Below are 20541 nucleotides of genomic sequence, written 5' to 3'. Positions count from 1 at the left end.
CCCTTGCAATAAAAGAGAGCTTTGGGCCCCGGCAAGACTTCAAAGCACTCGAGGCCAAGGTCAAAGGTAGGGCTGAGTAATCTCTGCAGGCTTTCTTGGCGGGGGGGGGGGGGGGGAGCCGGGGGGGGGGGGCTTCCTTGTTCCTCTCAAGGAGCCGGTAAACAGAGGCGGGCAGAGGCCTCAGACACAGGGGCCGGGGGCCCAGTACAGGGTGCCAGACCCGAGGGCCACCACGCAAATCCTCCCATGACCTCATAGGGCAGCTCTGCTGTCACTCCCCATTTATGGGTCAAGGGCCTCGCCCAGGTCAGCCAGGTGGCGGTGAGCAGTGGGGATCTGAACGGGGCAGCCTGGACCCCAAGCTCTCAGCCCTCCCACAGGCCAGACCTCCCCAGGCCCCAGACCCTCATGGCCATGCCAGGCAGTAGCCCCCCCAGAACCCAGCGTCCCAGCTGTGAGCAGCCCTGCCTGGACCACCCACCAGCTCCCCGCCACGTGCTGGAAGTGCCTGGCCCACAAGGTGAATTACTTTGGCGCTGCAGTGACCAGGCTGGGCTCCCAGACCTCACACCTCTGGCGCCACCCCACAGAGCAGGGGGTGGAGTCCAGGGAGAGGGGACCACAGGGGCCAGGCCTGCTGGGTCAAACCGTCCCACCCAGGCCCTGCCCTCCCTGGGAAATGGGGGCCTCGGAGCATGAAGAGGGCCCCACACCAGATACGCAGCACTGATTTATTTCTGAAGTCCACCTGCCCTAAACAGGTTTTCCAAAAAGGCCAGTCCCCAGCGGGGAGCACTGCCTGCATAGACCCAGCCGCTGCAAGGGGCCGCCTCCCAGGGACACTGCCCCTCAGGTCTCGGCCAGGTTGGAAAATTCCAGTAGTGGGGTGGGGCGGGGGAGTAGACCATCTTTATTGTGTTCCCAGTCTGGGGATTTTTTTTTGTACAAAAATAAGTCTTCATATTGCCGGTGTCCCTGGGCAGTTCAAACTAATATGCAAAAAAGAAGTTCCGTGTCGTTATAAAATCCTCTCCCGTTCAAAAATCTCCGCGTTTGTGCCCCAGTCCCACCCCAGGGCAACACCTCTGGGGGCAGCTGGTCGGGGTCTGAGGAAGCTGCCAGCCAGGCGGGGGTCAGGGCGGGACCGTTTCCACACTGGCACTTGGTCAGGCTGGACGGCACGGGGGACCGTTGGGAGAGTACCGGCTTGGTGGTGGCTTCGCCGGCGGGGACGGTGGGCCCGAGGCGCGGACCACCCACCTCCAGGGCGGTGAGCGTGCCCGCGGTTCCGCGTCCAGAGCTGCGGCTGCTGGAAGGGGAGGAGGGACGGGGACGCGCATTAGTGCGGGATCCGGCCCGGCCCCGCCGCCCACAGCGAAGCCTGCAGTTTCCTTTGCTTGGTTTTGGAGCTCCAGTCCGTGGGTGCCTCGGATTCGGTCTGCGGCCCCGGCCGGGGCGGGGGCGGGGCGGGCGCTCCGAACCGCAGTGAGTCAGGGCTCCGCACCCGCCGACTCATTTCTGCCACCCGGCCCGGGCGCGCGATTTGCAATGCAAAGTCACCCCGCCTCCCAGCGCCCTGCTCTGCCCCAGGATCCGCGTGCACTCGGGGCCTCACCCGCCCGAGGGCCCCCCTCCCTGCTCCCCCTTCGGCTCAGCAGCGAGAGGAAGTTTTGCAATCCCGGACAAACAAACGCCGGTCTTGCACAGGCTTGAAAAAGTTTGGGGAAAATGAAGAGTGAGCGAAATCAAAGCCGTCACCCGGGCCTGGCACTGCGCTTGGCTGCTCTCGGGGACGCGAGCCGCGAGGCTGTCCACTCCACTCCGCCCGGCTGCCCCTGAGCCGACCCCCCTGTTCCCCGACGCCGGAGGTTACCTCGGGGGCGGAGCGCTCAGTAGCCCCCTAACCAGCTGGAGAAGTCGAGCAGCTCGCGCTCCACTGGGCTAAGCGCGCCCTCGCAGCCGCTGTCTTCTGAGGAGTAGGCGGAGCGCGGCGAGCCGGGCTCCGAGCTGCCCCCGCGGCCCGGGGAGGACGAAGCGCAAGAAGGCGAGGCGACGGCGGCGGCGGGGGTCCCGGGAGGCCCGCAGGACGCGGGGGGGCGCGCGGCTGGCGCCAGCAGCCCCTCAGCCAGCGCGGCACGCACAGCATCGTGCTCGGCCAGCAGGCGTTGCAGCGCGCGGATATACTCCACGGCCGAGCGCAGCGTCTCCACCTTACTCAACTTCTTGCTGGCGCCGCCCTGCGGCACATGCTGCCGCAGCGCCTGGAACCCCAAGTTCACCAGCTTCACGCGGTTGCGTTCGCGCTCATTGCGCCGCGCCACGGCCGCCGCGCCACCCCCGGTCTCCTTCGCGCCCGGCCGTCGCCGCCGGCTGCATCGCAGCAGCTCTGGGGATGTGGGTCGCTGCCGAGCGGCACAGCCGCCGGAGATGCCAGGCGTGGAGGGCGCGGGCCGGGGCAGCGCGCCGCTGTCCATCGCACACGCATCCACTCGCCCTGCAACTCCTCCGAGCCCCCGCTCGCAGCAGGAGGGGCGGACAGAGGAACGCGGGTTGGTGGGAGGAGGACAGAACCCCAAGGGAGCCCCTGGCACTGTGCCGAGGAGCGACTCCCCAGGGTACGCGTTCCAGGTCGTCTGGGGGCCCAGGGACAGCGAGGCTCAGGAGGCCAAGAGGTGGCAGGCCGTGCGCGCCTCGGAGTGTGGGGCGCTCGTGTCCCGCGCGTGCGGCCGGACGCTCCCCAGGTCTTCCCAGCGCGGCGCAGGCGGCTTGGTTTTAAATGTATAGATAACCCTCCTCCGCGCCGCCGCCGCCTCCTTTCTCACGCCCTCCTTCCCTCGCCTCGCCCTCCCGCCACGCTTCGCCCTCCCCCTTGCGCACACAACCTGCAAACACAAGGGCGTGAGCGCGTCCCCCACCCTATCTCCCCGGGCGGAGTCCGCAGGTCCCCGGTGGGCCCCAAGCTCCCAACAGGTGCTTAGTGAGCCCCCCAAGACGCATTGAGCAGGTCCCGTGTGCGCCCCCGGCCCGACTTCGGGGCGCTGTCAGTGGGTCTCCGGTGAGACCCCGCTGCCTCAGCAGAGTCCACAGGTCCCGGGTGCAACTGTCGGGTACCCCACCCCAGCCTGCGCTCAGCCCGCTATCCCCGGACGTGTTGATCATCCGCACGCGCAGCACGCGCCGTGGGGAGGAGGGCGTGGCCTCGTGAAGGCTCAGCTCGCCCGGAGGCGCGCGAGACCCCCGGGACGGCACGCGCCGCGCCTTCTGTCCGCGACCCACCCCCCCCACCCGCGTCCCAGGGGGCGGGGGCCGGGGTCTCAGCCAATCGCGGGCGGTCCGTTCGGCCAATCGCGGGGGGCGCGGCCTCATGCCCCGCCCCCGGGAGGAAGCTCGTACGCCAGGCGCGTGGCTCCCTGAGCGTCGCTAACAAAGCTAGGTGCTGCCAGGCTGCTCCCCGCACGCACACCTGCTCCGCGCCCCGCCGCACACCTACGTATTCCTCTGCGGAGAGTGGGAGAGGGTGATGTGGCCCTTTGGGCAGGACGGGATTGGAGGAGTGGTGCGCTGGGGTTCAGGTTTCTGGGGCGCCTATCCACCATCCCTGCACGCACACCTTCTGCCTGTGGTTTCCAGGTGCTTCCAGCCTTGGGGAGCCAGGAAGCCGAGGGTCTGGAGGTTTGCACTGGCCACTGTGGCCCGGGGCGGCGGTTAGGCTTTGACCTAGCCCTGCAGCTTCTTCATTTGGCATATTCTCCTAACCTTCCCCCACGTTCTGCCTGCTGGGCCCCTTACGCTCTGGCCCCTCCTCACCTTTGGTGCTGACCCGCTATCGTGGCGCTGGCTCCGTTTTGCTCAGCGCCCCACCCTGGGCTGGGGCCTCCCTCTCCCACCCGACCGGCACTGAGACTGGGCCGGTGGGGGAAGGTTTTGGGAAAGCTGCCTCACGCCAGGGCAGAGCCTGGTCTCCCAAGGGAAGAGGGACAAGAGGGTTTCTCCCTGACAGATGGGGAGAATTGTAGGGGTCTGTGGGGGCAGGGACTGCGGAAGTGTGCAGAATGAACCCTCAGTGGGAGAGTGTGTACTCCCCCACCGCAGGGGAATGCTTGGGAAGTGGCTGGGCCCTCAGGAGGCCGTGGCCCTGCTGGGTTTTGCCGAAGGTGACCAGATCCTCCTGGATCAGGTCCGCTGGGAAAGGAGTTCTGCCGGGAGCCATTTCCCGTTCTGGCTGGGAGAGGCCCTGGATTACCCCCCCCCCCCAGGGAGCCCCCCGGGTCCTTGTGCTGTCCACCGGCTCCAGTGACTGTGCAGGATCTCCTGGCAAGTCTGCTTGGCTTTCCTGCTTTGGGGTGTGACCTGGCGGCTAGCACCTGCCTGGGGCCAGGTGGGGTAGGGCCCCATTGTTACAGGAGGAAGCTATCTTAGAGAGGACATGGACTGTGTCCACAGTCATACCTCTGGCCAGTGGAGCAATCCAGGTAGAGATCAGGGCCCGGACTTCTTCCCTGTCCAGGTCAGGAGGCTTGGCTCCTCCTCTCTCTGGTCAGAGCCCCCCTGCCCTTCCCTGGTGGTCAGTTGGCAAACCCCAGCTGGAGATGGATGCCATGTCAAAGGGAAAACCCTAGAATCCCGCAAATGGGCTCTTGGCAATCCTTGCCTGGACTTCTGCTCAGCGTCTGGGGCCCAGAGGCCCTCAGGTGCCTGTTCCGACACAGCAGACTACCCAGGCTCTAGAGGCTGCGCCGATGGTTCAGTATTTCTCAGGATCCTCTGGTGGTGCCTCTGCGGGCTGCTACAGCGGCATTCCACTGGGGGGTCGGCTTGGGGAACAGCAGGAAGGCTGGGCAGCTGGGTCTGGCTCTCCATGTGGCTCTCGTCCTGCATGTCAGGGCTGGCTCTGGCCGCTGGAGCACAACCTGAAGGGTGTGGAGCTTCTCTCTGAGATGGTGCAGATGTTTTACAGTTGACCATAGTGACGGTTGTGCAACTCTGAGAATGTGCTAAAAACCAAGGAATTGTACACTTCATTTTAAAAGATTTTATTGATTTATTTATTTGAGAGAAAGAGAGCGGGGAGAAGGGTAGGGAGAGAGAGAGAATCCAAGCAGACCCCCTGCCGAGTGTGGAGCCCATCGTGGGCTCAATCTCACGACCCCGAGATCACGACCTGAGTCGAAACCAAAAGTCAAACGTTTAACGGACTGCGCCATCCAGGTGCCCCAAATTGTACACTTTAAATGGATGAGCTGGGTGGTATGTGGATTCTACCACAATAAAGCTGTTAGAAAGATTGCAAACACAAGCATGCTGCCTTGCCAGGGCTCTGCCCTCACGCTGGCACCCTAGCTGACTGGTTGGCACACTGTTGGGCTCTGCCCACTCTTCAGTCTCCATGCCTGAGATGTAGGGCAGGGGTGGGTAAAGCCCTTCCCCCTCCCCAGCCCTTAGCACCCACCATTCCCCTTTCTGTCTGTGAATTTGACTTCTTCATGTCCCCAAATACGTAGAATCCTGCAGTATGTATCCTTCTGTGCCTGGCTTCTGTCGCTCCGTGTGATTGACGTCTTCCAGGTGTGTCCATGTTGTGGCAGGTGTCAGAATATCCTGCCTTTTTCAGGCTTTGTGGGGATGGACCACATTTTGTTTATTCATTTGTCCATCGCTGGACACTTGGGGTGTCCCTTTCATAGCGGTTGTGATAACGCTGCTGTGAACGTGTGTGTACCCATCTCTTCCAGACCCTGCAGTCTCTTGTTTTGGGGGTTACATCCAGAAGTGCAATTGTTGATCATGTGATAAGTCTCCCTTAAGCTTTCTGCGGCCACTACACGCTGAACTCCAGAGCGCCTGCATCAGTCCGAGGTCCCACCAACAGTGCGTGGGAGTTCCGGTTTTCCACATCCTCACCAACACCTGTCACTCTCTGGGGTTTTTAATACGTTTCTTGATAGTAGCTAATGAATGTGATTTTTTTTTTTTTGACCACTTAAAACTGTAACAAGTGTTCTCCACTTGCGGGCAATACAAAAACAGGCAATAGGACACAACTGGCTATGGTTTGCTGACCCCTATGCTGGATGACCCGCATGTCTCTGACACCTGGACCACTCGATGGACGTCATCTCACAGTCTCCTCAAAATCAACTCCCCACGGCTGAATTGTCTCTCCTGAGCCCATTACTCCACTGGTCCCCTCCCCAGTCAGTGCTCAGGCATCAGGGTGTGAGCTCCCACCTGCTCCCTCACTCTCCGCTGTCCGCCAGCCCTGCCATCTCTCCAGCCACATCACCATCTGCCCTCGGATGCTGCCTCCACCGCCTTCCTGGTCTCCTGGGTTCTGGCTTTGCCTCCTCCCCCTCTGTCCACTGCCTTAGAGCAGGAGTGACCTTATGAAGGCAAGTGAGGTCATGCCTTGGCCCTTGGGATAAATCCAAGCCCCTTTGCACATTGCCCCCACCCCGCCACTGGAGTCCTGTTCAGCCTTGATGTCACATCACCTGGAACCCTGCCCTGCCCCCTCCTCAGACCCTGCTTCACACAGCCTGTCACTCAGCATGCCTGGGGGGCCACGTCCAGAGGGAAATATGCCCTTCTCCCCTTCCGTGTTCCCGGGACACCACCCACATCTGGCACACAGTGGTATGCCTCTGAGAGGGGCTCACATCCAGCAAAGAGAATCGGGAGCTGGCTGCCAGTGGAAGCAGGACACAGCCCAGAGAAGGAAGATCCCTCGGCATCCAGGGCCAGCTCTGCCCCTGACCCTGAGTGATCACAGTAGCCCAGGTGCCTGTGCACAGTGAGGGCACGCCAGCCTCTGCTTTGGGGGTACTTGACGAGTCTGAACTCACCACGGGCTCAACAGGACAGGGGCGCAGAGCCCTGAAAGTCTGGGGTTGGAGGCTCTGGGTCCCCATCATTGGAGCGATGATGCTGTATCTGGATCCTCTGGGGTCTTCCCCATTGTGAGATTGGACTGGGCCCATGTGGGGGCAGCAGCAGAGGCGCGGGTGACTCCATGGCCCCTGGCCTGGTGAGCAGGGTGACCGCTGGCCAGTTTGACCTGGGCCCCCACTCACTCCACACACAGCCCGAGGCCACTGCCTGGCTCTGTCTCTGCCCCTCAGAGGCTCTGGCTTCCTAGTTGTGTTCTCTGGGTCAAGTCATGAGTGGGGAGGCCGGGAGCCCGGCTGGGCCAGGCTGGCACACAGCTCTGGCCGTAGCCCTCACGTGGGTCACATCTGTGTGTTCAGGTCACTTGCGAGCCTGGAGCCTTCTGGAATTCAGCTGCAGGGGAAGCAGGAGCCGTGGGAAAGGAAGTACATGCAGACGCTCAAGCTTCGGGTCCCCAGACGCACCCCGGACGCACCACGGACGCACTGTGGATGCACCAGTCAGGGATCTCCAGAGACACAGCAGGAGGAGGCAGGAGGAGGTTTCGGTTCCAGACTGGCTCAGGTGTTCAAGAAGCCCGGCCGTCTGCTGCCTGCAAGCTGGGGACCAGGAGGGCTGGTGGGGTGATTCAGCCCCAGCCCATCAACCCAGAATCCTGGGGTGGTCCAACTATGAGATGCCCTCCAGGACCCGCTGTGTTCCAGGCACTTTTCTTTCCTTACCCCCGGCCAGGATCAGTCCGCACCCCCAACACTGTACCTCCCTTCTCTGCCTGTAGATTCAGGGGCCCAGGGGGCCCAGGGTGGCCGGGCGGCAGACTGAACTTCCAGTCCACTGGAATCACTGCCGTGTCTTCTGACGGCAGCATCCCTCCCTCTGCAGCGGAGACCTCAGGGCAGCAGAGCACAAGGTCGTGGGTGTGGGAAGCGAATGTTCGGCTGGGAGGCACTAGGGGTAAGAGTGAGTGGTGCCCCGGCCATTTCCACCCCCCGATTCCTGGGCCTATGAATCCTGGCTCTGGGAGACATGGCCCCATATGTCGGTCACTGACTCAGAGCACAGACGACCTTCAGGAGCCAGCCGTCCCGGCCCTGCAGGGTACCACCACCTCGCTGGGGCTGGAACTGAGCCTTCAAAGGCCATTCCACTGCCCTATCAGCCAGCGGCTACAGGATGGTGGGCCCACGGTGAGGCCAGTGAGTTCCGTGAGCGTGGAGCCACGTCCCCACTTCATTTGCCGTGGACTGAGCTCCTGTGCAAAGCTGCGGGTGGGACACCAGGACGGCGGGTGGGATGTTCTAGGGGTCCACGATGTCTCGGTGGAAGTGCGGCATGAGGGGAAGGCAAATCTGTATCCCGAGTAAGTGTCTATTCCAGTAAGAACAGAGCCCGGCCCTTCCCACCACCCAGTCATTTGGGCTACCTGGTTGCCCCAGGACAGGCACCGGGTGAGGGCTAGGTGTGGGTGTCCGCCGCTGGCACACGGGGCACGCAGTGGGGGCCAGAGCCGGGTACGCCTTGCTGCACGACGTCCCTGCTGCTGAGCCATGCGTGGCCTCCACCCCTGCCACCGCGGCCACTTTGTGCAGGAGCCCAGGGGTCGGTGATTGGGGTGGCTGGGGAAAGGGGCTGCCTGGCACCCCCAGAACGGGCCGTCCTGCCCTCCTGAAGATGGAAGTCCACTGCCGAGCTCCCCCTGCGGTGGGCATTCACACGGGGCACAGATATCCCTGTTTTCCCTGTCCACACACCTCTTCCCCCAAATTCCCTTGTCATCAATTTCCCGGTCATGGTCCTTCCAAGTCCCCGACCACCCAGCTGAACCACTGGCCACAGCCCAGGAATCAGCGTGTAATCTCACGTCTGGCTGTTTCTCCTTCCGAGCACGGTGCACAAGCAGGCTCACTGCCCAAAGTGCTGCCCCCCGGGAGAATTTCCCTCCACCATGACCTTCGGGGACATCCCAGGGAGGGGCTGTAGTGTGGCAGCTGTCCACACCGGGTAGCATCTCCTGAGCCCGGGACAGACCCATCTGTAAGCCAGGCCCGAGCCTTCTCTCCCCCGTCAGCTGCCCGGAGGGGACTCCCCCCGAGGCCCCAGGCCAGGCTGGGAGAGAGGAGCCGTGTAGCAGGAGGGGCGGCCGTAGTCATTTGGGCCACTTGTTCATGGGACTTACTCGTGCCTTCAGGGCCTGCGTGGGCCTGACCACGCACACACCACTTCCATGGGATGACAGGTGCTGTGTGCCCAGCGCTGTGGCTTGGTGGCTCAGACAGCTCGCCGCTCACGAGGAGCAGTCCGGGTGGCACGGTGACTCGGTAGCCTGCGGCCGAGCGTTCTGCCTCTACGAGACACAAAGTTGTTTCTCAAAAGAGAGCAGTCACGTGGGACAGACGTCAGGGTCTTGCCCCCAAATCCCAAAGGCCCGTACTAAGGGCTCCGGCCGGCATCTCCATCCACACCGACCCTGCAGGCCCAGGGGCTCTGCTGGGTCACGCGGCCTGGCCCAGCCGTCTCTCGTTCTGGGCCCCACGCAAAACTAGCGGCTCTGGGGGTCCCTCTGGATGGGCTGGAGTACCACCCCCCCACGAGGGACTAGTCGCCCCCACAGTCCAAGAGTCCAAGAAAGCCGCTAGGCGTCGAGCCATCCTTCACTTAGGTGACACATCTCGACGGGCCCCGCACCCCTGGGCCCCTAAACGTGTCGCCGAAGTAGAAGCCCCCGGACTTCTTCTGGATTTATCTCCCACCCTCTGGCGTATGTCTTACCGCGAAGTCTGGGGCGCTTTGGGCTTCCTGGCCCCTGGGTCCGCCGGCAGCACGGCCACGCAGCAGGGCGGGAGTGCGCGGGCAGGCCAGTGACGGACGTCCGTGCGAGTTCAGTTACAACCCAGGCCTTGAGTCGGTCGCCCCTGAGGTGGGGCTGGGATGGCAGAAGCGGACGGCGGGCTGCTGTCCTGCCCCCCAGGACCTGCCTGCCTCTGCACAGGCCAAACAGGCAAGGGGACAGGGGTGTGCTGGGAATCGCATCCTGGGGGAGGCCCCAGCCTCCTCACCACCCCCAGGGACAGGGTATTGCCCTACGGGGACTCCCTTCCTGGGGAGAGGCCATTCTGGTGGCACCACATGGCCTTTCCCACCATCACTGCTGTCCCTCCATGCTCAGGGAACCACTGTGGGAGCCTGCCAGCTGCCCGGGGTGTCTGTGCCAATTGCGCTTTTGGGAGCTGGAGGGGCCGCCGCCCGGTGGGATCGGGACCCGCCCCCGGTGTAAGGGGGCCCTGGGCTAGGGCTGCATCGATGGCCCGGCCTGCACGAGCCCCGCCCCACCTGCTGGGGACAGGGGCGTTTGTGGCTTCTGGGGATCGGGGTCGGTTCAGAGCCGGGGTCCCGCGGTCCCCAAAGTCCGCTTATCCCCCCCCACCTCCCGGGGGACACAGTCACCCTGGTGAACGCTGAGGGTCCTTTGGGGAAGGCGGGGAGAAGGGGACCAGCAGGGCCCCCAGGCCCTCCCTCCAAGCAAGAGGTCTGGGTCCGCGAACTGGCTCGAGCCTCAGAGTTGACTGGAGTGGGGGCCGTGTGTCTCTGCTGTCGGGGTTCAGGGGGGATGTTTGCTCGCTCTACCCAGGACGTGTCTGCTCCTACAGACGGAGTACAGATCCGGGGGCGCCCCATCGACTTCCCTCTAGGAATGCCGTGATCCAGCAGCCGTCCCCGCGGGGGTCTGCGAGCCAGACTGGGCTGCCTGCTGCCTGGACTCTGCCATCCATCCCGGGGACCACGTCCGGCTTGTGTTTGGTGGCCACGGGCCGCACCCCCGGGACCCAATCGCTCTCACAGACTTTAGGCTCCCAGGTCAGAGGCTGCAGTTCCCCCGAGAGGTGCGCCTGCAGAGAAGAGCCTGCCCCAGGCCCCTCTCCGTCGTGGTGACACGCGCATGTCGGGACCCCTCTCGGATTTACTCCCCAAGGTTCTGATGAAAGTCATGTCTTCTGACCCCTTGCAGTGTGGGGGTGAGCTCATCTCAGACAGCAAATCCGCTCCAGTTTTCCAACCTCCCTAAGCCTTGGCCAGGGGAGGTCAGGCCTTTCTGGCCCCTCAGCGCAGGCCACTTTTAGGTCCGGGTTTCAGCCACCCGAACTGTGAGAGCCCTTCATCAGGCCCCACGCTGCAACGTTAAATCCCGAATCCCTGCTGACGTTAAATTCGGCCTGGCCCCACTTTAGGTCCCTGCCAGCGCCGTCCCCCCATTCCCACAGGTGTCCCCCGACCTCTGTCTGCAGCATGAGAAGCCCCCGTCGTGCCCTCGGAGCGCAGCGCACCCTTGCAGGAGTCACACTTCGTTCCTCGCCCTCAGGGCCTGCCGGTACTTGAGTCTAGTTTTGGCTCTAGAAGCAGAGGGGCGGTGGGTGTGGGTCCTGGGGTGGGGGTGTGAAAGCCCCTGCCCTCTAGGGGGGGGACATCTCCCACCAAAGAGCAGACTCGTCCAAGTTTAGGGGTGCAGGATCCCCTGCTTCTCCAGGGTCGCCCCACTCATCCCCACCCCACCCTACAGGATTCCAGTCTTCCAGGTCAGTGCCCTCACATTCACAGCAGACACCCCTGCGAGGCTGGGAGTTCAGGGTACGTTGCAGTTCCGCCCATCACGGGATGCGGGTGCATCGGATTTTGAGCGCGTCCGCCCTGCAGCTGGAGCGCACAGGGCTCTCCGTCAGGGCAGGGCACACACAGGCTCTTAGCTCGTTCCTGTGGCTTCGAATTCCTGAGCTCATCCTTTTCTTGAACCGCTCTGTCCAGCAGCGTTAGGAGCAGCCAACCGATGTCATCGTGTCAGGTTTTCCACAAGGTTCAGAGTAATCCAGCTGCTGGCTTCCTGTAAGCGGCTGGTTCGGAGGACGGAGGGGTTTTATGCATCCCTGTTGTCAGATCATGCCATGGGCTCTCCGTGCGGTCTTCGCTACTGGCCATGGAGTCACTCACATCTTCCAAACAATCCAATCAGACTGGAGAGCCGGTTCCAGAAACCCCAGAACCAATTCAGAGAAGTCGTCCTTAGCGTCCTTTTCCTCTAGAATCACTCTTGGTGCAAAAACCTCTATTGGTCAGGGTTCTCCAGGGAAAGAACCAGTAGGAGATACGTATCGATCAATAGGTAGATAGATACTCCATCACTGTAGATTCTACAGGTATTATATGAATAAGATAATATTACAAAACTTTAGGACAATAAGGTCATTGATGTAGATGAAATAGACAAAATCTTTAAAAGACACAAACTACCAAAACTCATTCAAGAATAAATAAGGAACCAGATTAGCCCCGTAAGTTTACAGTACATTATAGTAAAGTAAAAACTTCCTATAGAGAAAACTCCAGGCCGAGACGGCAAAACTGGTAAATTCTGTCAAAGATTTAAGGAACACATAAAGCCAGTTCTACACAAACTCATCGAGAACAATTAAAAAGGACAGCATACTTCCCAGCTCATTCCATGAGGCAGGCATTACCCCAGTACCAAAGTCAGGCGAATACAACACAAGAAAAGAAAACTATCGGCTGATATCCTTCATGAACATAGATGCAAAATTTCTAAGGAAAACCTCAGCAAATCAAATCCAACAATATACAAGTGGGGTTTATTCTAGGAACGCAGTTTAACATTCAAAAAATCAACTCAATTAATTGACAACATTAAATTTAAAAAGAAAAACCACATCATTATCTCAACAGATACAGGAAAATCATTGGACAAAATCCAGTAGTCATTCATGATCAAAATCCCAACAAACTAGGAATCAAAGGAACTTTTCTCAACCTGATAAAGGACGTCCAACTTAATGCTGACAGACTGGATGCCCTCCCTCTAGGACCAGGGACCAGACAAGGATGTCTCTTCTCAAACTTCTATTTAACCTTGTTCTGTAGGTTGTAGCCAGAGCAATAAGGCGAGAAAAAGAATCAAAAGGCATCCAGATTGGAAAGAAAGAGCAAACCGTTCTTACAGAGAACATGATCACCTATGAAGAAAATCTGACTAAATGTACTGAAACAGTATTCTAATTAAAATGAGCTTAGCAAGGTTGCAAGATACAAGATCAATATAGACAATGAATTGTATTGCAGGAGACCAGCAAAGAACATTTGGGAAATGAACTTCAAAATGCCACTTACAATAACATCAAAAATATTAAATACATAGATATAAATATGGCAAAAGACATTCAAAACTGTACACTGAGATCTACAAAACACTGATGAAAGAAATTGTAAAAGACTTAAATAAATGGACAGATACCCGGTACTCATTGATTGGAAGATCCAATATTAAGATATTAATTTTCTCCAAGTTGATCATTACATTCAACACAATCCCAATTAAAATCCCACCAGGATTTTCTGTAGAAATTGACAAGCTGATTTTTAAAATCCATATGTTCTTTGTACACATTTGTTTTTATTCCTCAACTGATACATTATTTTATCTGTGGGAGCTTGAGGAGCGTATTGGGTTGGAATGGAGCACATCATAATTTTTGTCTCTAAAGTAATGGGAAGTTTTTTCATTTAATGGCTTTCCCGTTCACAGAAAGGCTCCCGTGAACAAAGAAGTATTTTTAAGCATGGGATCCACGTATGTATACAGGCATTTGTCTCCAAGCTGTCCGCTTTAGTCTTTGTTCTTGTGGCAATCCCATGCAGTTTGGGATTTTTACATCAGACTTCCTCTTAAGTCCTTATGTCAGGCAGGCAAGTCCCTCTGCTGTTCTTTGTTTCAAGCTGACTGTCCTTCTGGTGGACGTCTCTACTCCATTATCAGTGCGGAGTAAGTACATCAAGCATTTCAAACTCCCAGCTGACCATGTGCTCGGGATTGCGCTGGACGTCTCGGTCAACTTGAGGAAGATCGGAACCTTTGTCCTATGAAGGCATCCTCGCATGAGATGTTTGTCTATTACTCCAAACAATATCGACCAGGGTCCTCGTTTGAGTCTAGGATTCTCCACGGGGAGGACTGAAATTTTGAGATACTGATTTTGTTACAATGATAAGTGGTGCCTTGTGTATATCTTACTGTGATTTCTCTGGGTGACTGCGGCCTTGTGAGCGGGTATCTGGTCCCTCCCCACCTTCCGCGGCTCTCCGTGCACCCTCCAAGATCTATTTCTCTTGTTTGAGAATTTTGTGGGCAAAGTGGGTGTTTCTGTGACAAACATTCTAGGTATGCTGAGGCTTGTTGTTTCTGAAATGATCTTTACATAGTAATTATACCCGATAAAATCCTCTTCGCCAAGTTATTTATCTTCTGCGCTTTCAGAATATAACTCTCTGTTCATGTAATTCTTGAGGAGAACGTTATGAATCTCATTCTTATCTTGTAGGTGGTCTGCGGGTTACTCCAGAATGTTCCAGAACTTTGGCATTTTCAAGTGTCACTAGGATGCGTGGTTTCCTCCTCATCTGTCCTATGGGCTCCAGAGAGGCCTTGCTTGTGCTTCTTTCATTCTGAGGCCCTTACTTTCTTCCTTCCTTGAGCATCTCCTGCTCTCCTCTCTCTTGTCCGCGTGTGGTGCTCTTGTCCGATCGGCCTATCTGTGCTCACCTCCCCGCGCCTCTCAGCTTCCTGAACCACCCCTGATCCCCACGGGGGATGGCTCACCTCACTGATGCGTCTACCGAGGTGCCCGAGCTGCCACGTGCCCACTCGCGGTGTCGCTCAGCGGCCGTGTTTCCCACGCCTGCTGCTGGCCCCCGGTCCCCGGGATACGCCTTCTCATCCCCTCCTTGTGTCACAAACACCATCCCTTGTGCGCGCGGGTTTCTGTCTGGATTCCTTGAACCTCTTGGCCCATCCGTGTCCGTAGTTCTGCTCCCAATGCTGCATGAGCGTCAGACCGTGGCTTCTCTCTTCTGGTAGGTCTGCCCGGGAATTCACGTTCCTCCCGAAATGACACGACTCTGCTTGGTGGCGCATAGGGGGAGGGCTGATGCCTGGCCTGGTCTGGGTCTCCCAGGCGGTCAAAGAACAGGGGAGGGGCTTGTGTTTCTTTCTCTTTTATTTGCTTAAAACATATCTATTGGTTCCCTTCCTTTGAGACAGTCAGGCTGGGGAGAGGAGGCTGGGGTGGCGATCAAGGACGAGGACACGCCAGCAAGGTCAGGAGGTCGCTTACGTGAACAGGGAAGAATGAGGTGCACGTGTTGAGGATGATGGAAGCCAGGCGCCGCAGTCAGAGAAAGGAGCGACAAATGTGGGACAGGGGAGTCTAGTACAGACCCTGCAGTGCTGGGCTTGAATCATGGGAATCACGGTAAAGTTGTGATTTTTAATGTACAAGGATGGGCAGAGCATGAGATGTAGATGTGTGAGAGAGAGAGTTCCCAGCTGATCCACCCTGGAGAGCTGATGCCCAGATAGCACTGTGCACCCAGCCTCCAGATCTTGGCTTTTAAATACCATTCTCCACTAGAAGGATCCAGAGCTTCCTGGGGCCATGGCTGACTCCAGAGCTGGGGAAGGGAACGTCCAAGATGAACCTGGAACATCATGTAGTGGAAAGTAAGGAAGCTGCTCGAAAACCTGTGGGAATTTATCAAAATGACTGAGGAGCTAGCTTGAAGGGGCTCCTACCAGCCCTATCTGGCACCAAAATCAACGAGAGTAACAGGTCACAACCCATCGCATGAAACAGAGATTCAGGAGTCCGTCCTGAAATCCATGTGCTCACTCGTGGAGGAGGAAGAGGAGGAGAAGAAGCTCGTTCTCTCTCTCTCTCTCGCAGAATTCCAACTAATAAATGCAGGAGGAACAGTGAAATTGGAGAGTGGTCCTTCAGCAAGCATCGTGGTAACGATTATTTGAGCGTCAATCACCACGTGATGCCAAGACACGTGAGGAGCAGTTTGAGGACAACAGTCACGGTTTCAGGGTCTGTCCCCACAAAATGTAAACGACACAGGCAAAATATTAACTTTACATTTTGGAGAAACCTGCAACCGGGTGCTCAAAGTCAGCACGGCCAGGCCCCTCTGTTGGCCGTGATGGCGAGACTCGCACCACATTCACCTTCCACTGTGAGCAGCCAGAGCACGGGACACATGTGCGGCAACTGTTTTCCGACGTGGACGACTGGCAGGGACAGATCCGTCGAGCAGAGCGGTGAGCCCCACGCTTTCTCAGCTGAGCCTGGAGGTCTCCTGAGCCTGGAGATCAGAGTCTGGGAGGTTGAGGCGAGTAGGATTTGTAGGCAGATGCCTGGAGAGAGAGGGGAGGAGGAGGGAAGAGAGGGGGTGGGGGGGGAGGGGGCCGTGTATGCTCACACGTGCTCGCGCACACACACACACACACACACGTGTGCGTGCGCACACACTTTGTGGGGGGTCAGCGGTCCCAGTTTATCGCACTGGCGGGTCTTCCCTCGGATCTGACCCCCTTTAGTGGGCAGAGACGGGCTTGGTTTGCGGGCATCACTGGCTAGCGGCCAACTCCAGGTTGTATTCGCTGCCTGGCCTCCAGGGCTCTGGCCAGAGGAGCCGGAGATGATGGGCTCAAGTCAGGGGAGGAGGGTGTGATGTAAGAAGCCTTCTTGACATTGCATTGAGCCAGAGAAGCCAGAGTCAGAGGAACCAACCCTGTACGATTTGCCAGTGAGTCAAATATGGTAGGAGAGGATGGAATTCTGCTGGAGTCCACTGATGCAAGGTCCCCACGGCCGTCAGACTCACGGGGACAGAGAGTGGACAGTGGGTGGTAGGGCCGGGAGGGGGATGAGGGTCGGTGTCTCAGGGGCACAGAGTGGACGGTGGGCACTGGGGCCAGGGGAGGGCTGAGGTGTCTCAGTGGGACAGAGTTTCCATTTGGGAAGATGGAAAGTTCTGGAGACGGAAGGTGGAAACAGCCGCACAACGTGAATGAGCTTAGTGCCCCTGAGCTGTGCACCTATAAATGGTTAAGACGTGAAATGTTATGCTGTGTGTTCTGTACAGCCGTCTCAGAAAGAAGCACTCTGGAGGAGCCACTGGGTCATATTGGTCCTAGGCTGGGGCACGGGGATCAGGGCTCTGGCTCTGGAAGGACTTAGGGGAAGGTGTCAGCTGGAAAACACCCTCTGACTGTCCCGTGTGTGGTGAGAAAGACGGCGGGGCTGGAGAGTCCTTGGATTCCTTAACATTTAAAGCCACTGGAGTTGATGAAATGACCCAAGGAGCAGAGTGAGAAGAGAAAGGGGCCTGGTTGGAGCCCGGGGACCCCAGTATTTCCACACCTGGGACAATGGGGGGGGGTCAACAGGAGACTGGGAAGCAGCACCAATCTACGAGGACTTCCGGGGTCCCCAGCGCTGAGGGCCGCCGTGCCAGGGCCAAGGTGAGGACAGAAGGGTGTCTGCTGGGTTTGGGAGCATGGAAGTCCCTGGTGGGCAGCGGCCGGATGGGGGGCTCCCAACAGGAGGGGATGAGAGCACCATCCAGGGCTCTGTCACACCACCGGGGATCCCTGGCATAACTCGGAAGCTGGGATTTCGTTTCCTGGGCCGTGGTGTAGACACTCTGCTTCTGCAGCCAGCCCGGGCCACCCCCGCCCACCACCACCGCGTGTGCCGGCAGACCCCAGACTCCGCCGTGGTTCTCAGAACGACTTCTGAGCACAAGCCACACGGCCACACCTGTCACCCGACCCACGTCCCCCAACCCACGACCCGCGACATGGCAGGGAGGTGATTCAGGGAAACGCACTGAAGGGGGCACGTGCCCTGGACAGGAGGCAGTGGGCGCTTCGCCACTTTGGCCATCGGACATTGCCCCACCACTGGTTAAAGAAAATTCCAGGAGTGGGCTGGAAACGTTTGCTGTGAAGGGAGCCTGGAGGGTCTGGGGACCACCGGGGCAGGGGGAGAGGGTCCAGTCCATGCTCCTTGGTGAGGCCTCGGTCCAGGGTGGGGGCTGCTGGCTCCTGCCTCCACTTCCTCCACTGACCCAGGGAAGCCCGGGGAGGTTTGGACGTCCTGCTCCCACACCCTGGGGGCCTCCAGACCCTGGTCTGCTCCTTCAGTCACTAGACACCAAGTCTCAGCCAGGTGACGAGGGCAGCCTGGGCAGGGCAGGGACTCCATGATGCCTGGGCCCTCCTGCTGATGGGGCTGCTCAGCAGGATGGGGACCCCCTTCAAAGTTTGTCCCTGGTACTTGGGAGGTAATGCTGCCTCTCAATTCCTCTGTGTGCATCAGAGCCCCTCCCCGGGGCCCCTCCCCGCCCCTCCATGGGACAAGCTCTGCGCCAGAGTCCCGGGGCGCACAGAGCAGCGCCCAGAGCCCTGAGCCTGCGTCTGGCTCAGCTGCTGAGTGTCCGGGCCAGGATGTGCCCTGCAAACCTGGGGGGGGCACTTCTGGGGGACACGGGGTCCAATGCGGTGCACACAGCTGACCCAGACTTAAGCCAGTCAGGAAGGAGAGCCTCCAGCCCCTCCCTGGGCCAGGCGAAGCTGCCCCAGGTGGGACATGTCTAGGCTTCCGGGAAACATTTCAGAATCAGGGCAAAGGGCAGGAGAGAAGGCCAGAGGCTGTTCAGGTCTCCGTGTGGCCCCCACAAAGCTCATGGCACTCAGCCCCACCCCGGTGAGGGGCCCAGCCGGCAGAGCCCCACACACAGGGCTGCAGGGAGGTGACGAGTCACCGGTGCCCCGGGCGCACTGAGGTGCTAACCTGCTTCTCTCCCTGGGTGGGCAAGTCCGCTCTGCTGCCCCGCCCCCGGCCTCTGCTGATGGAGTAGGGGACACCTCTCGCAGACCTCCCTCTGGACGGCTGTCAGGAAGGAGGGGAGAGGCTGCCACCTCCTGGCCCAGGCAGAGTGACCTCCAAGAGCTAAGGATCTGCTTCAGTGCCAATATCCCCTCACCCCGCTTCCTAGGTAAACTGAGGCAGCGGGCAGAGGGCAGGTGGGAGCGAGTGAGCAAAGGAAGAGCTGCAAGAATTAACAAAATGAAAGGGTGTGAGAGGGAGCGAGTGAACGAAGGGTGGGTGGGTGAAGGCGCAGGTGGACAGGTGGGCAGGTAGGTAGTTGACATCACTGAGTGAGTGGACAGGCAGAGCCAGCTCCAAAGTGCCTGCTCCCCTCCGTGCTGTGAGACTGGGGTGCTGGACAAAATCACAGTTTTAAATACAACGTACTGTAGGACAGTTTAGACTTAGAGAACCAGTGCAGAAGCGGTACGGAGAATTCACATGTACCCGACACCCAGCCTCCTCGTACCAACATCGGACACGGCTATGGGACGTGTCACAACAAATCCGTGGCTATTGACCCATTACCATCCACAGAAGCCCACACTGTATTCCGAGCGTCTCAGTTGTTCCCTCCTAGCCTGCTTCTGTCCCGGGTTCCCACGCAGGGCACCACGGGACATTGGGTCCTCGTGTCTGTGAGTTTGTGATGACCCGGACATTTCCTAGGGGAACAGGTCAGCACACTGTAGGACAGCGCTCAGATGGGGTTTGTCTGGTGCGTGTGTCACGGTCAGACTGGGCTGTGGGTTTGGGAGCAGGACCCCAGAGTGAAGTGCCCTCCCCACCGCATTGCGTCCCGGCCCGTGCTCCCCACCTGACTCGTGCCCATGATGCTGGCCTTGCTCACCAGGCTGGGGCGCATCAGGTGCAGCCTTCCCTCCCGCGGTCTCGGGCAGGAAGTCTCTGTGACAGCCGCACCTGAGGGGCGGGGCTAGGCTCCCATCCACGCACAGTGTCTGCGACTGTCCAGGCCAGCAGGTGTCCTGGCTCCGGCACCTGTTCCTCTACTCCATTGGCTATGTGCCCAGCGTGGGCCCCTGGGTGTTGGTGGGATAGGGTGGGCTGCCGTCCTGCCCCGACGTACCCGGGGTCCCCCACTTTCACTCTTGCTGCTGCTTGGGTCAAACCGTGGATCTACCTGGCGCAGTCCACAGACACCTGCCCTCCGAGACCCCCTCATGCCCCTGCAGACCAGGGTGGCGACCAGGGTGGGAGGCACAAGGGGTCCCAGCTGCCCTGGCAGAGGAAGGGAAGAGATGGCCAGAGCTGCTGGTTCCTAGAAGTCCAAGGGATCACCTCACTTGCAGCTATCTGGGGCATTCCCCCTCCCCTGCTGAGGTCCCCGTGTCCAGGAGGACCCCACATGGGAGGCACAGAAGAGGACAGAAGGCGAGCGATTGCAACCCAGAGGTGAGCCACCCACCCGCAGCACCCCCCTCCCCCCGTCATCCCTGCTGCCCCAAGGACTACAGCAGTGGCCCAGGGGTCCAAACTGGCCCACATTGAACCCAGATAGTGGCTTCACCACGTGTCCCGTCCATGGGATGGAGCCCCACACCTGTCCGAGTCCGGCCTGCCCTGTGCTCAGGTCTGCATGGTTTAGTTTAATGACAGATTCATGATTTGACACAGCCTCCCTCTGACGCCCACCTGGGCACTAGGGCACCAGGGCTCCAGCCCATCCTGCCCCCCCCCCCCAGCCAGCTCTGCTCTGAATCACCTTTCCAAAATGTCTCTGTCACAGAACATTTCGGATGGTGTTTCCTAGGATGATGCCTCAATAATGATGTTCAGATTCGATCCTGTCTCCCAGATTCCCCCAAGGATCAAGCTTTCGGCAGGATTCTGCTTGCATACTCCCAGGACAAGAAGCTCACCC

General features: G+C 59.2%; 1 protein-coding gene across 1 annotated transcript; it reads right to left on the bottom strand.

The window, feature by feature from the left end:
• Positions 1–717: 717 nt before the first annotated feature.
• Positions 718–2726, bottom strand: ASCL2 (achaete-scute family bHLH transcription factor 2). Its single transcript, XM_045770745.2, has 2 exons — positions 1874–2726; positions 718–1309 (listed from the first exon to the last, which is right to left on the bottom strand). The coding sequence occupies exon 1, from the start codon at positions 2472–2474 to the stop codon at positions 1890–1892; it is 585 nt and encodes a 194-aa protein (XP_045626701.2). The 5' UTR covers positions 2475–2726; the 3' UTR covers positions 718–1309; positions 1874–1889.
• Positions 2727–20541: the final 17815 nt, after the last annotated feature.

Source organism: Ursus americanus, chromosome 24, assembly GCF_024610735.1.
Source record: "Ursus americanus isolate L20-20 chromosome 24, mUrsAme1.1.p, whole genome shotgun sequence".
NCBI lineage: Eukaryota > Metazoa > Chordata > Mammalia > Carnivora > Ursidae > Ursus > Ursus americanus.
The sequence above is the reverse complement of the archived record's forward strand: the minus strand, read 5'-3'. Positions and strand labels throughout refer to the sequence as shown.